General features: G+C 49.4%; 1 protein-coding gene across 6 annotated transcripts in view; it reads right to left on the reverse strand.

The window, feature by feature from the left end:
• The window catches only part of DNAH17 (dynein axonemal heavy chain 17), a 12,633,448-nt gene that overhangs the window by 1,639,158 nt on the left and 10,979,982 nt on the right, over positions 1 to 14,308 (reverse strand). For all 6 annotated transcript variants that reach the window (XM_078653923.1, XM_078653924.1, XM_078653922.1 and 3 more), the window contains one exon: positions 12,573 to 12,766. In XM_078653923.1, the coding sequence (XP_078510049.1) occupies positions 12,573 to 12,766 (194 nt within the window). The remainder of the gene's footprint in view (positions 1 to 12,572; positions 12,767 to 14,308) is intronic.

Raw genomic sequence — 14,308 nt, forward strand, 5'->3', positions numbered from 1 at the left:
TAAGGTACCACTTTTTCCGGATCTGCGCTGCTGGCGCGGAAAAAAGAAGAACTGACGTCAGCACGCGGAGGCGGCGTCTAAGTACTCCGACGACGTCATCACGGCCCCCACGACGCCGACGACGGACGCGGAGCCGCAGACGACGCCTACCGACGCGCATGGGTACTGCTACGCAAAAAAATTCTGGATCTAGTCTGATGCCTGGGGATATTCTAAGGTAAAAAATCTATCACTAACGTGTCTCTTTCAGATCACTATCACTAAGGGTTGCCTGAACCTAATGCACAGTGCCTCACCATAGGTGAACACTATATACTTAGCCAGCCATCTACATCACCTGTCTGGTGGACCTCAGCTTCTGCAGGAACCCAAGGAGGGTCATCCATGTAAACCTTCTTAAACCCTACCATGAAAGGGCAGATGTGAACATGCTACAGATGTTACAGATGAGGATCAGGAAGCAGAGAGTGGACCTCCTCCTGACCTCCTGTCCAACAATACAAAAGATGGGTCAGTGGAAGGAGCGGTCTTGTCAGACACCCTCACTGTCCACCAGCAGACTGATTGCAGACAAGCCTTAAATCAGTTTGCCGAGCTCTTTTCTTTGGTCAGAAGAGCTGGTGTATCCATGATGTGGACAGCCTACCTGTCAAGAATAACATGTACAGGAAATCTAATAATGTGAAAGAGAGCATCAAAGTTGAAGTAAGCAAGATGCTGGAATCGGGAGTCATAGAGCCATCTCTGGGCCAGTCCAGTAGTTTTAGTCCCTAAGACTCATACCCAGGGTGGTAATAAAGACATACCGTTTTCTGTGGACTAAAGGGGCCTAAATGCTATGACCAAACCCAAAGCACACTCAATTCCTAAGGCAGATTAACTGATTGACAGGTGGAGTGCTACCACGTATATGAGCAGCTTTCATCTCACATCAGGGTACCACCAGCAGAAGAGTCTGCCTCTAGAAGTAAAAGAAACATCATCTTGAACTCCTCCTTCCGGAGAAAGCAGCTGACGTTCCTGAGGTTCAAGATAGGACGCAGGCCCTTGTCCTTCTTGGGGACCGGAAAGTAGTGGGAATAACAACCACAACCTACTTCTGGCCCAGGAATGCGCTCGATGGGCCTGGTGAAGAAGCGCAAGATGGTCCCCCGACATGCGGTGGTACTGAGGTGGCATGGCTGGAGGGGTAGTATCAAAGGGGACAATGTGCAGCACCCACTTGTCCGAAGTGATGTTGCCACCCACTGGCGTTTGATGGGCCTGAAATTCCAGACTAGGAAGGCTTTACAGTGGATGCTGCGGGGTGGAGGTGGACTGTCCCGCCCGCTGGCCCCCTGAACCACCTCAATGGTTCCCATGTCCACGGCTGCGCTGATGTTGTTGCTGCGCCGACCTCTGGCTCTGGAGCAAACGTGGTGGGGCACTCCTTTTGTGGCCACGAAAGGAGTGAAAGGCAGAAGTAGGAGGAGGCCGAGTGCCCGACAGGCCCACAGACTTGGCCGTAACCCTGGAGTCCTTATAGCGCTCCAACGCACTATGTGTCTTATTGCCAAGGAGGCTAATGCCATCAAAGGGCATGTCCATAAGAGTGTTCTGGACAACCCCTGAGAAGCCAGTTGTCCTGAGCCAGGCGTGGCACCTAAGCGCTACCGTCGTAGAAATCGCCCTGCCCAGCGAGTCAGCGGTGTCAAGCCCAGAATGGATGGTGAACTTAGCTGCGGCTCTCCCAGGAGCAATAGCTTGGGAGAGTACTGTCCGGGCCTCCTCCGGACAGTTAGGCAGCACCTGCGCAACTGTGTCCCACACAGAGTGGGAATAATGGCTCAAGAGACATGCAGTGTTCACCGACCGCAGCCCTTAGCAGGCAGATGAAAACAGCTTCTTGCCAAGCTGCTCCAGCTTCTTGGATTCTCTATCCGGAGGGGTGGAAGGGAACGCGCTCTGGGAAGCAGAGGCTTGGACAACCAAGCTCTCAGGCGTGGGGTGTTGAGAGAGAAAGAGGGGTCGCACGGAGCTGGGCGATGGCGTAGGGCCACGTTCCTGTCCCTGTGTTGGGCCCGGACCAGGTGCCCAAAAGAACGTCAGACAGTGCTTCCTTAAAGGGCAGCAAGGGCTCTGAAGAGGTTGCCACCGGCTGGAGCACTTCTGTCAGGAGGTTTGTCCGGACGGCCACTGTAGGGAGTTCGAGGTGGAGAGCCTCGGCTGCCCTAAGCAACACCACTGCATAACTGGCTCCCTCCTCCGTAGCCACGGTAGGAGGAGACAGCATGCCAAGGTCAGGTAAGGTGTCAAGACCACTAGCATCCCCCAAATCCTCTGCCCAGTCCGGGTCATAACCACACTCTTGTGTCAGAGGGTCCACAGACCCCTCCGAGTCTTCCCGTTCCTCCAAAGTCTGCTGAACAGGCTGAAAATAAGGAAGACGGCAGTAGGGGATAAAGGGCACCATAGGCGTCGGAATAGGTGCAGAGCGGTGCCGATCGGCACCGTGTTCGGTTCAGGGCTGAAACTGGGGACGACGACGTCCCGAGGAGCGGGCGACGTCGGAGGTGCTGCCGGTGAGCTCGACGTCGGTAGAGGTGTTATAAGGTCAACCGGCGTCGACCGGGGTCCGATCCCGGATCCCACGGCACCAGAACCACCAGCGATGGAAGGACAGGACCCCCAGTAGGGCGTACGTGGCCCCTAGGCACACCGGCGGGGCCAGACGGCCCAAAGAGTCGGCCATGGCAGCAAGAAACTTGCACCTGAGCAGGCGTCGCCGACGGACCCAGAAAGGGTGGGTAGGCCGGCGGCGACGTCGCAGGCCCTGCTGGAGCTTCAGGGATGGCACAACCTCAGCCGCGTCGCGCGACGGGCGAGGGAAAGTCGAGAAGCGACTTACCTGACCCGAGTGCGAAGACTTAGATCCAGAGGAATGATGGTGACAGCTCCACTTCCGGTCCCTCGACCACCCACAGGACTGGGACCTTGAGCAGCGCAGAGCCGACTGCCGGACTTCCAGCAACTTTCGGGACCGCTCCCGCAAAGTCTTCGGCGCCATGGCCCGGCAGCCAGTGTGGGTCCGTCACCGAAAGCATGCGGTGACAGTCCTCACAGTTCTTAAAGCCACGCATCCCACCGACACCAGGAGTCATTCAACTCGAAAAAATGAGACAAAAGGCCTTTAAAAACCTCAGCCAAACAGTGACGGGGGTATTAGCTCTTCCCTGATCTGCACTTGCTGGCGCGGGAAAAAAAAGAACTGACATCAGCGCGCTTGGGCGCGTCTAAGTAGCTCCAGTGACGTCATCCCAGTGCCAACGACGCACGTGGAGCCACACGACGATGCCTACTGACCCGCAGGGGTACTGCTGATAAAAACTTTCCGGATCCAGTCTGCCGCCTGGGGGTAATTCTAAGGTAAGGAATCTATCACTACATGTTTCTTTCAGATTTGATCATACTGCTGTATTTAGCTCTACCTGGTAGGACCATCTAACCCACCTTGGGAAAGTACTAGAAGCTCTGAGAACTACAGGCCTCACTAGCAAGGCAATCAAGTGCCAGATAGGGCAGGGAAATGTTGCATACTTGGTTGGGCCACCTTCTTGGTGGAGGCCAGGTTCAACCCTTACAGCCCAAGATCCAGATCATTCTGGAGTAGGTGGCTTCAACAACCCAGACTAAAGTCAGGGCCTTCCTGGCTTTACTGGGTACTATAGGAGGTTTGTGAAGAATGATGGTACCATTGAGACACCTCTTAAAGAACTGACTTTCAAAAGAATGCCCAAAAAAGTGAACTAGACAGTGATCTATCAAAAGGCTTTGACACCTTGGAAGCCTTGTGCTCTGCACCTGTTCTGAAAGTTCCAGATTATACCAAGCAATTCATTGTGCAGACAGATGCCTCTGTACATAGAACATGATAGGTCCTATGCCAAATAAATGATCAAGCTTCAGCACTCCGTCCATCATCTCCTTGTGTTTGCCAAGTTCAAGACCAGTCATGGACTTTCATGAATAGAGGACTACGCCCTAGGGAACAGCATTGGAGTGCCACTGAGTGGGAAGCCTTTGCTGTGGATTTGTCCCTGGAGAAGCTGGGGCAATACCTGTTTGGTTCTCAAGTCTTTGTTCAACTCAACCTCAGGCCTCTCAGATGGTTAAAGCAAATTAAAGGTGAAAATCTCAAACTGCTAAGGTGGCCCATATCCCTACAGGGAATGAACTTTGAAGTGGAGCACAGACCTGGGATTGCCCATGCCAATGCAGATGGCCTTTCCAGGTGCTTCCACTTAGACGATGAGTACCTTCTAGGGGAAGGTTATTCTCATCCTCTTTCATTGGGGGGGGGGGGGGCTGGGGGAGAGTGCCTATTTTGGACATGGTTAGTGTAGAAAAGTAGAATCTGCTTTCATAGTTACCCCCACATTTTTCTGGTTTCACTCTGATGTTATTGGCTAGTCTAACTGGGATCCAGCAAATCAAGACCCCAGTCATTGTGCTTTCTCCCTAAATTTGACTTGGTAAGTACTTTTGTACCTCCCTAATTGGCTATTGGTGTACTCCTGTAAATCTCTAGTTTATGGTACTGAGGTACCAAGGGCATAGGTACAGCAGGGGTCCTCCATAGGATGCAGCATGTATTATGCCACCCATGAGAGGACACTCGAACAGTGAGAACAGACCTGCCATTGCAGCCTGTGCAAGTTGGTGCTACCATCACTTATGACAAGTGTACGTTTTCTTATATCTGAGGTCACTATACTTAAAATCTATAAGTCACCCTAAAGACAGGCCTTTCAATACTGAAGGCAGGGTCCTGGGTTATAAGTATGTAAGTGTCCCTGCATGAGCAGGACACCCTACAAATCCCAGAGTCGATTCTCCCGGCTTCGTAAGTGTGGTCAGCCATTTTGAAACATTTAGTGGCCATACATCATTACGCGAGGGCTAACTATATAGTGACTGTGCCGAACCTGGGCATGTTTGGTATCAAACATGTTGGAATCATACCCCAACACCATAACCGGTGTTGGAAGTATGATTCCATGCACTGGGGGGCTCCTCCGGGAAGCCCGCAGAACTTCCAGGGTATGCCAGCAAGTTAGTTCTGCTGCCGACCCCAGGCACATTTCTGCCCTCCTGCTTCTGAGCTGAGCTCAAGCGGGGGAAGTTAGAACAATAGGATTCCTGTCACAGGAAGGTGTGATCACCTCTTAAACAGGACTTAGTGTATTGGGCTGGGGTGGGGACACTTTCCAGTGCCACCAGACTACTTTGAAGGGCACATTTGGTGCCCTTCTTGCATTCTCCAGTTGGAACCATTTCTGGAAGCCCTTGGCTCCTGCTCTGGTGTGACAAAGGACATGGGAGTATCCTTTACTCTGTCCAGCCCCTTCTCTGTGAGTGACCCCTAAGTCCTCCTAACCCCTTTTTTTAGGGTATAAAAGTGCTTACCTCTGGGTGGGTCCTCAGATTCATCGTGGGGCAAGACTCAAGCCTCAAACCACGTCCCTCTTCGACTGTCTGGACACCTGGACTTCGCTGGACTTTGCCTGGAAGCGAGACTGCAACAAGGAAGACTCAATCTGCCCCTGGTCTCGCTGTTCTGCAAGTCTTCTTTGTCGTTTCTGTCTGTGCTCTTCCAGGATCTTCAACAGACCTATGAGCATCAAGGACACAAGAAGTAATCTCCAATGGAGTAAAGGAGTCACTCCCCTGCATCTGCAGGCAGGGCAACGAAGCTGACCAGTCTGCTGCTCCTGACAGCCCATGGACTCTGAAAGGCTCAGCAACTCAGGTGGTGGTTCTGCAACTCCATTTAGGCCAGTCCTGTCATCTCAGCAAATTTGAGGCTAGTACCCCTTGTCGAGACCGAACCCCTGTACACAGCGTTGACTTGCCAATGCCAAGGATTGTTGGCTTTGCATTCCAGAGATCTTCGAGCTACAAGAAGCTCTAGCCTCCAGCATCTCATATTCCCAAGATCTTCTTCCTCACCATATTGCCTGCACCATGGGCCTTCATCTTTGGTGAGCTGCTTGAGGTCCTCTTGCGACTTCTGTGCCTTCAATCTGTGGGTCGTCTCGAGGGACTTTTCTTGCTTCAGTGGAATCCTTTGCTGGCTTGGGGCCTACTCTGACTCTCCTGCTCATGGGGAGTCCCTTGCTGGTCCCAACATTGCTCCTTCTTTGCTTTCCACGCCTGTTGCAGCTGGCAAGACTTGATGGTGCTCCAGCTGGACACCGACCCCGGTGGTTCTCGACTTCCATTGTAGGACAGCTCATGAATGGCTCCTGGTCTTCCTCAGTGTTGCCTGGTCCTCACAACTGCACCGGCAAGGTTACAGTCATCACTCCTGCATCTTCCGACATGGGTGGGCATTGTGCTTCCGTGCCTCCTGGTTACCTCCGAGTGGCATAATATCTGCCCCATCTGCCTGCAGGTTCTTCTCTTAACCCCTTGGCCGCGGCGGTAATTTCGTCGTGGCGCTAGGGGGGCCGCGCGGCCCCACCATGCTCATGACGGAACCACTCCGTCACGAGCCGCGGTGGCGCTGTGCTTATGACGGAATGGCTCCGTCACGGCCCCGCCCGCTTAATGGAACGTCCAGCCCAGGCACAGAATCTGCATCGCACAGGAACGGCGGCCGGGCCGTGACGGAACCATTCCGTCACCAGCACAGCCCCACTGTGGCTCGTGACGGAATGGTTCCGTCACGAGCACGCAAGGGGTTAAAGAACCCACCCTTGGATTCCACTGGACTCTTACACAGTCTTCGCCAGCGACATCTTTACTGAAGTCCTCCATTGTGGTCTATGGCGGTTTCCGATGTCACTTCGCACCTATGCACCCGGCTTCCCTGATGTAGGTATCATGGTTCCAGGGGGAATCGACATGGGGGTGACTCTCCAACCTTCTGTCTTCCACGGGGTTTCTTCAGGGTCCATTGGGGAGGGTTCTTCTTCAAAACTGCAATTGTGAGTTTCCCATTGACTTCTATTGAGTATGCTACTGTGTTTGCACTCTGAACACAGCCTCTGTGGAGTTTCTGGGTACTTACCTTGGGTGCTTCGTTGTGTCTCCAGCTCTTCTGAGTCTCCTGGTCCAAGTTGAGACTTCGGTCGCAGTTCGCATTCCACTTTATTAGTATATGACTTGGTCTCCCCCTGGAGACGTCTGTGTATTGTGCTTACTTACCTCTTGCAATTGAAATACTGTGTATTTGTGTTGATATCTCCGGGTAGGAGATAAACCAATGTGTTAGTGAGAGTTGTGTAATAAATAGACATATTTTTATATATACACTGTGGTTCTTTTAAGTTTTACCTACAGTTGGGGCCCGATTCACAGAACTAACTTAAGACAAAATCCTAAACTTATTACCATTTCCTCATTTTGGTATTCACAGAAGGCACTTACTCATTGATGAGTCAGTGTCTTCTGTGAATACCAAAATGAGTAAGTGCTTTCTGTGAATACCAAAATGGTAGTAAGTTTAGAATTTTGTCTTAAGTTAGTTCTGTGAATCGGGCCCTACAGGATTAGATCTGGTAAACCAAACTGCTTAACACTTCTGGATAAGCTTGAAGGCTGCTCTCCACAGCTACCACTTAGAGGGTTTTCTGTTGTTGCCTAAAAGACTAAAATCACCATAAGGATTGCCTGGATTAATGCAAAGTGCTTCACTTGAATAAATGTGCACCATATACTAAGCCAGCCTCATACAGTTAGCCCCCAATTTTTTGTCTGGAAAATGAATTAATTTCGACTGGATGTGCACAGGGTGATTGCCAACCAGGTCCCCTGTGCCAGAAGATCTTTCCCAAAACTGTACCTTTTGATAAAAAAATTGGCACAACCTCAGTACCCCTTGTAAATCCCTAGTAAAGGGTACCCCTCTTACCTAGGGCATTGGCACTGAAGAGGGCTCCCAAGAGTAGCAGCACACATTTTGCCCCCCTAGGGTCCCCTCACCAAAGCCATGCACACTGCCATTGCAGACTGTGTGCCTTAGTGCAGACGAAACAGAAGAGTCAACATGGCATACATCCCTGTGTACCATGCCATAGACACTGCATGGGATATAGGAAATACTATAGCAGGGCTTAGAGCCCCAAGGCAGGCAGCACTAAACCCCCTGTGAAGACATATCCACATGAACAGATATTCCCCTGTAATATCCAATAATTGTAAGTGAACAGGGAAGCCATGAGGAGTACATGGGCTGGGCACTGGTCATTATGAGTTCCCCAACTCCATGATGGCTTCACTGTATTATGAGATGTTTGGTACCAAGCATCTTCTCTTAATAAACATGCACTGATTCCAGTGTCAGATTTATAAAAAAAAACTGCTCACAAAGGACCCTTTAGAGGTGTCCCCTGAAACCTACCAATCCATAGTGTGATAACCGACTGGTATAAGGCAGCCTGTCCCCACCAGACAGAGTTCTGAATTTCATGGTGTGAGCGCCAGTGCACTCAGAGGTCGAGAACAAAGCCTGTCCTGGGCAGAAGTGTTCACACCTTCCCCTGGTCAGGAAAAGCCGAGTGTGGTGGGAAGCTTCAAATCTCTTGCCACCTTCGAAACTCAATCACATCCTGACCTGATAGAAGGAGCAGGCACCCCCTCCTGCCCTCACCCCCTTTGGCTGGAAGACAGGTGGGAAAATAACAAAAAAATAGGAGGTGTGCCCCCGTCTGCCAACTCCACCCCTCAGGTATCATCCCAGACCCTGAAACTTAGATTCCACAGACACAAGAAGATGACCGGAGAAACGCAGATGGGCTGAGAACTGCAGACCTTGTGGTGGATTTTGGGTGTAGACTCCTGCCTACTTCCATAGAACTTAACAATGGTAATCCTTCAGCTCATCTCATCACTGTGTGGCCTCCACAAACCCCGGAGGGTCATCAGGACTTCGAAAATGTTATGTTATGTTATGTTAAATGATTTCTAAAGCGCACAGCTGCCCCAGCAAAGGGGCGTCCCGGCGCTGTCAGACCTGAATCAAAAGAAATTTCCAGAGAGAGCTGCACGGGTATGACAGTCAAGTCCTATACAGATGAGAACAGAAAAGTTTTAATAGCCTTCCGAAAGGCAAGCAGGTCATCCATGACCCGGAGGTGTAACGGAAAGGAATTCCACAGTTTAGCAGCTAAGTACCTAAACGAGGATCCACCAGCCCTGACACGAGTTAAGCGTGGCACATTCGCCAAGTGCTGTCCGCAGGAGCGCAGTGTTCGGTGTGACACATATGGACTCAGCAGACCACAGAGTAGCTTTGGGCTATTGGACTTCAGGATTTTGAACGACAAGCAGAGAGTTTTAAACTGAATTCGCTTGTCGACCCGAAGCCAATGAAGTCCTTGAATCGTAGCCGCAACTGAGCAGTGGCGAGGGAGACCCACTAGCGCTCTGGCTGCGGAATTCTGAACTCGTTGCAGGCGCCGAGTCTCTGCTTTGTTTGCTCCTAGAAGCAGGGAGCTAGCATAATCCAGGTGGGATAGTATTGTGGACTGCACAATAAGTTGCCGCACTGCCGGATTGAATTTCAGAAGCGGTTTAACCACTTGGATGCTAAGGTGTTTTATGGCTTTTAATGTAATTTCCATTGAAGTCAATGGAAACTCCATGACGAGCTGGGCTCGTCATGAGCGTCGAAGGGGTTAAGGCCCCTTAGTAGGCCAACACAGGTGGCCACATCTCTCTTAGTATGGGTCTGGAAGCTAAGAGTGAAATCCATCCAGACCCCAAGATTTTTTACCGCCAATTTAGGCGACGGCATAGGGCCAAGGGATGCTGGCCACCAGTCCTCGTTCCAATAAGTGGTATTCTTTCCAATCACCAAAACCTCGGTCTTACTCGCGTTGAGCTGTAGACAATTCTCTGTCATCCATTGTGCCACAGCTGTCATCCCCTCTCTGAATCTGGTGGCTGCTCCCGATGGTCCCTCAGCTAAGGTGATAACCAGCTGGGTATCGTCTGCATAGGACACCATCGTTAGATCCCATCTTTTAGCAACAGCAGCCAAAGGCTGTACATACAGATTAAACAGAGAGGGGCTCAATGCTGAGCCCTGTGGGACCCCCTGTCCGATGGAATGGGATTGTGACAGAAACGGAGGGGCCGACACCCGAAAAGATCTATCAGTTAAGAAAGACCTAAACCACTCCAGCGCCCTCCCAGTCACTCCTGCTGCCTCCAGACGATGGAGAAGGATGGCTTGTGATACCGTATCAAAGGCAGCGCTGAGGTCCAACAAGATCAGCGCTGCACTTTGACCGGCATCCAAAGCCGCCCGCAGATGTTCAGTGGTGGCAAGCAGGGCAGTTTCCGTACTCTGGCCTGGTCGAAAACCATTCTGGGATGGGTCCAGAATGTTGTGAGAGCTCAGGAATTGAGATAGGATGTTATTAACATGGGCTTCGGCTATCTTTGCTACCCAAGGGAGGAGGGAAATTGGTCTAAAGTTCTCAGGTTTTAAGGGGTCTAGCATAGGCTTCTTAATAATAGGAGACACCCAGGCCTCCTTCCAAGCAGCTGGCACAATAGCCCTTGTGAAGGAAAGATTCAGAATTTGACGGATCGGCCGCTGGAGCAGCGACAAAGAATCAATAAATTGAGGTAGCCTCATAGGGTCAGCCGGAGAACCAGATTTTATTTTGCCACTCAGTCAAATCAGGTCCTTCTCCGAAATAACCGGGATATCAGGTAGTATAGGGCAGGACTCATCTCTCACCGCTAAGGGGATGATATCGGGGACCACATGAGGAAAGGATTGGTAGATTTTGTGGGCCTTTGCCGCAAAATAGGTAGCGAGCTCTTCACAGTATTGTGAAGATACAGCACTAGGCGAAGTATCTTTGCTACTCCTGAGCTCCTTAAATATTTTGAAAATACATTTGGTCGGATTAGAGCTCAACTGTATTTCTTTAGCGGAATAGGCTGCACGGGCAGCGCTAACCGCTTTATGATAGATCTTGATTTTAGACATGTATATTCTTTTACCTTCTTCTACATAATCCCTTCTCCACTCACGTTCTGCTTTTTTGCAAGTCTTTCTCAGTAATCTCAAGGATTCATTATACCATGGGCTGGAATTTGAGATGCGTCCTTTGGTCCATTTGGCAGGAATCAAAGAGTCTAAGCCCTTTAGTAACCAGTCACCAATCACCCTTAAGATAGAGGTATTATCTCCCTGCAGCTGCAGGCATCAAAAACACAGATAAGTCCAGCCCAGCATCGTCCAGTTCCCATGTCTGACTGACTTTTCCGAGTGTCATCCAAAGGTACGCTTGCTCTGGGGTGCCAGCTCTGCCTCAAATTTTGAGGGATCCTGGACCCACCGGAGCTGCAAGGCACCAATACCTGAAATAAACCTCCAAAACCAAGTCCAGGCAGACTCCAACTTTACAGTGACTCAGCACCCGACGAGGGACCCACCTAGGCAGTAAACCAACAGATCCAAAATTGTCGCTCCAAGGTGCCAGCTGCAGAACGCGAGGATCACCTTTGCGCTCCTTTGCCCAGCTGCCCATCTGCACTGCACCCAGAGGCCCCAGAGCCCTTGTGACCTCTACTCTCCCTTGAGAGCCCTCAGACTTGCCTGTAAGTCCCCCTTTGCCTTGCTTTTACATGTGGCCCCCTGGCTTCAGAGCACGCCAGTTACAAAGTCCCCTTTTCCCTTGTTTGCCGAGAAACCCAGGAAGCTCCACTGAACTTGACCGTGGAACTTTGGACCTTGGACCTGAACCATCTGATTTCCAACAGGTTGACCACACAAGAACTGTACTGCAGTGCTTTTACCAATTGATTTTTTCCTTCCATAGGTAATGTATTGTGCGTAATTGCGCACAACTGTGATTACTGCATTTTAGTGTGATTTATCGTATTGCGAAAAGTATTTACCTTGTACCCAAAGTTCTTGGACTAAATAGTTATATAAAAAAGTACTATTTTCCTAATTTAATCTTAACGTCATTCCTTGAGTGTGTGTATCATTTATTCCCCCTGTGAGTACAACAAATTCTTAGCACCACCCTCTGAAAAGCCCAACTGCTCACCCAGACTACCAAAAAATATAGCGTTATTATTTTAATTTTGCCTCTATAAACCAATAAGAGCCTCTTCGACCTCTCTGTATAGTGTACCCCCTTGTGGTACACTACATTGAGAAGTGGGTTTCCTGCACTGATGAAATAAAGCTGCCGAAAAGAACAATAGGCCTCTATTTTAACAGACATACAGGCCTCCATGGCAGGTAACTGGCAAGCCAAGATAGGCTTGGCAAAAACTCACAGGTCTTGCTCTGCTTGGAAACAATTTTTTTTTTAAAGAACTCTGATTTAAAAATATTTTATCCAATAGTGCTAAGTTAAAAGAGCAGGAGTTTCACCTAGGGACTTCAACCATCAGTCATTCAATGTCAGAAAATGAGCCTAAAAGAACTTGTGTTGTGTGGGTTACTAGAGTGGCACAATATTTGCATGGTACCAGATATTCCTACCGTAAGCATAGGGAATATCAAAAGAGCATGAAATGTCATAGCCAGAGAAACGAAACAAGAGTTTCAGCTGTACCTGATAGCGTAGGTCATCCTATCGGGCCTCATGCACCTCATCATGCACAATTTTTGCAGGGATGTTTTATTCTTCCATTCCTTGGGGAATTTCTCTTTTTCTGGAGCTTCGGCTTCCACAATTTTTTTCCATCGTTTGGCAGAACCTTCCATATCAGCGTCTAAATTCTTGAACTCTTCCAGCTCACACAGCGCCTGGACCACAAAAGAGGATGCACTATTTACTTTCACTTTTGATCACTTAAAACTGCCACATGATTTGTTTACTAACAAGATATTACTCGCTATTCCAGATACATCTCACCAATTAAACACATTTTTTCTCTCTTACAGGGGACTTTTAAACTCTCAATTAAGTAGGAAAAATTACTTACTTGTCATAAGAATTCTCCAATGAGGGATTCTTCCCAGATTCGTATTCTTAGATTAATACCCCACACACAGGCTGACCTAGTCTTTTTAATGTAGTATTTGAACTTCTTCTGACAACCACATTGCTCCACTGGAGACTAAGGGATTCGGCAAAAATCATTAGGCTACTGATCTGGTCGACGTTCAGATAAACATTTGGTAAAGTGGAAGGCGAGTCTTTAGTACCACATCAAGCTAATGGAAGAGTGTAAATGAACAAGTTACTTACCTTCGATAATGCCTTATCTGGTAGAGACTGTATCTAGCTGCAGATTACTTACCTAAGAATTACCCTCAGGCATAATAATATTATTAATAATAATAATAATAATAATAATAATAATGAAATGAAATGAAATTAAAGTAAATTTATAACGCGCAGACTAAGCCCAATGGGCATCAAGGCGCCTAACTCAGAATTATTTACATGTCCCAAGAGCTGATCACTGGTAGGCTTTCTTGAAACACCATGTTTTCAGGGCCTTTTTATAAAGGGGCAGTGAGGATAAGGACTTAAGTTCCAATGGAAGTGCATTCCAAAGACGTGGGGCAACTGTAGAGAAGGCTCTTCCTAACCATCTGGTCTTCTTAGTCCGAGGGATCACCAAAAGGTTCTGTTGTGATGAGCGTAAACATCTGCTGGGGACATAGCCGGAGAGAAGTGATCCCAGCCCCACAGATGTTCCAGCTTTCAGAGCCCTATGCACTAAACATATGATTTTAAAGGAGATACGGTGCTCTATAGGAAGCCAATGTAGGCTCTTTCTGGCTAATGTCGCAGAGGAGGAGCGGGGAATATCCAGGACAAATCTTGCTGCCGCATTCTGTACTATTTGGAGGCGCTGGATTAGTCCCTTATTGATCTCTGCATACAGTGAGTTGCAGTAGTCCAATCTTGAACCTACCAACGCAACCACTGTCTGTTTCCTCGCTTGCGGGGAGAGGTAATGCACTATTCGACGGAGAATTTTGATAATTCCCCAGCAAGTAGCCACCGTTCTATTGACCTGAAGGGTCATTGCCAGCGAAGTATCGAAGATGACCCCTAAGTTCCTAGCTAAATGAGAGGGGACCGGGCAGGTTCCCAGAGATTGCGGCCACCATTCGTTAGACCACACATCCTGGTCCCTTCCGAAGATCAGCACCTCGGTCTTGTCGCCATTCAGCCTCAGGGAGTTGACTATCATCCAGTCAGAGACTGATTGCATACAACTCCTGAAGCTGGACGCGGAGGTGCTGACCGGTTGGGCCACTGACACCATGATCTGAGTGTCATCTGCGTATGACACTACTTCCATTCCCTGCGCTTTTACTAATCTCACTTGA

The sequence above is a fragment of the Lissotriton helveticus genome, chromosome 7, assembly GCF_964261635.1.
Source record: "Lissotriton helveticus chromosome 7, aLisHel1.1, whole genome shotgun sequence".
Lineage (NCBI taxonomy): Eukaryota > Metazoa > Chordata > Amphibia > Caudata > Salamandridae > Lissotriton > Lissotriton helveticus.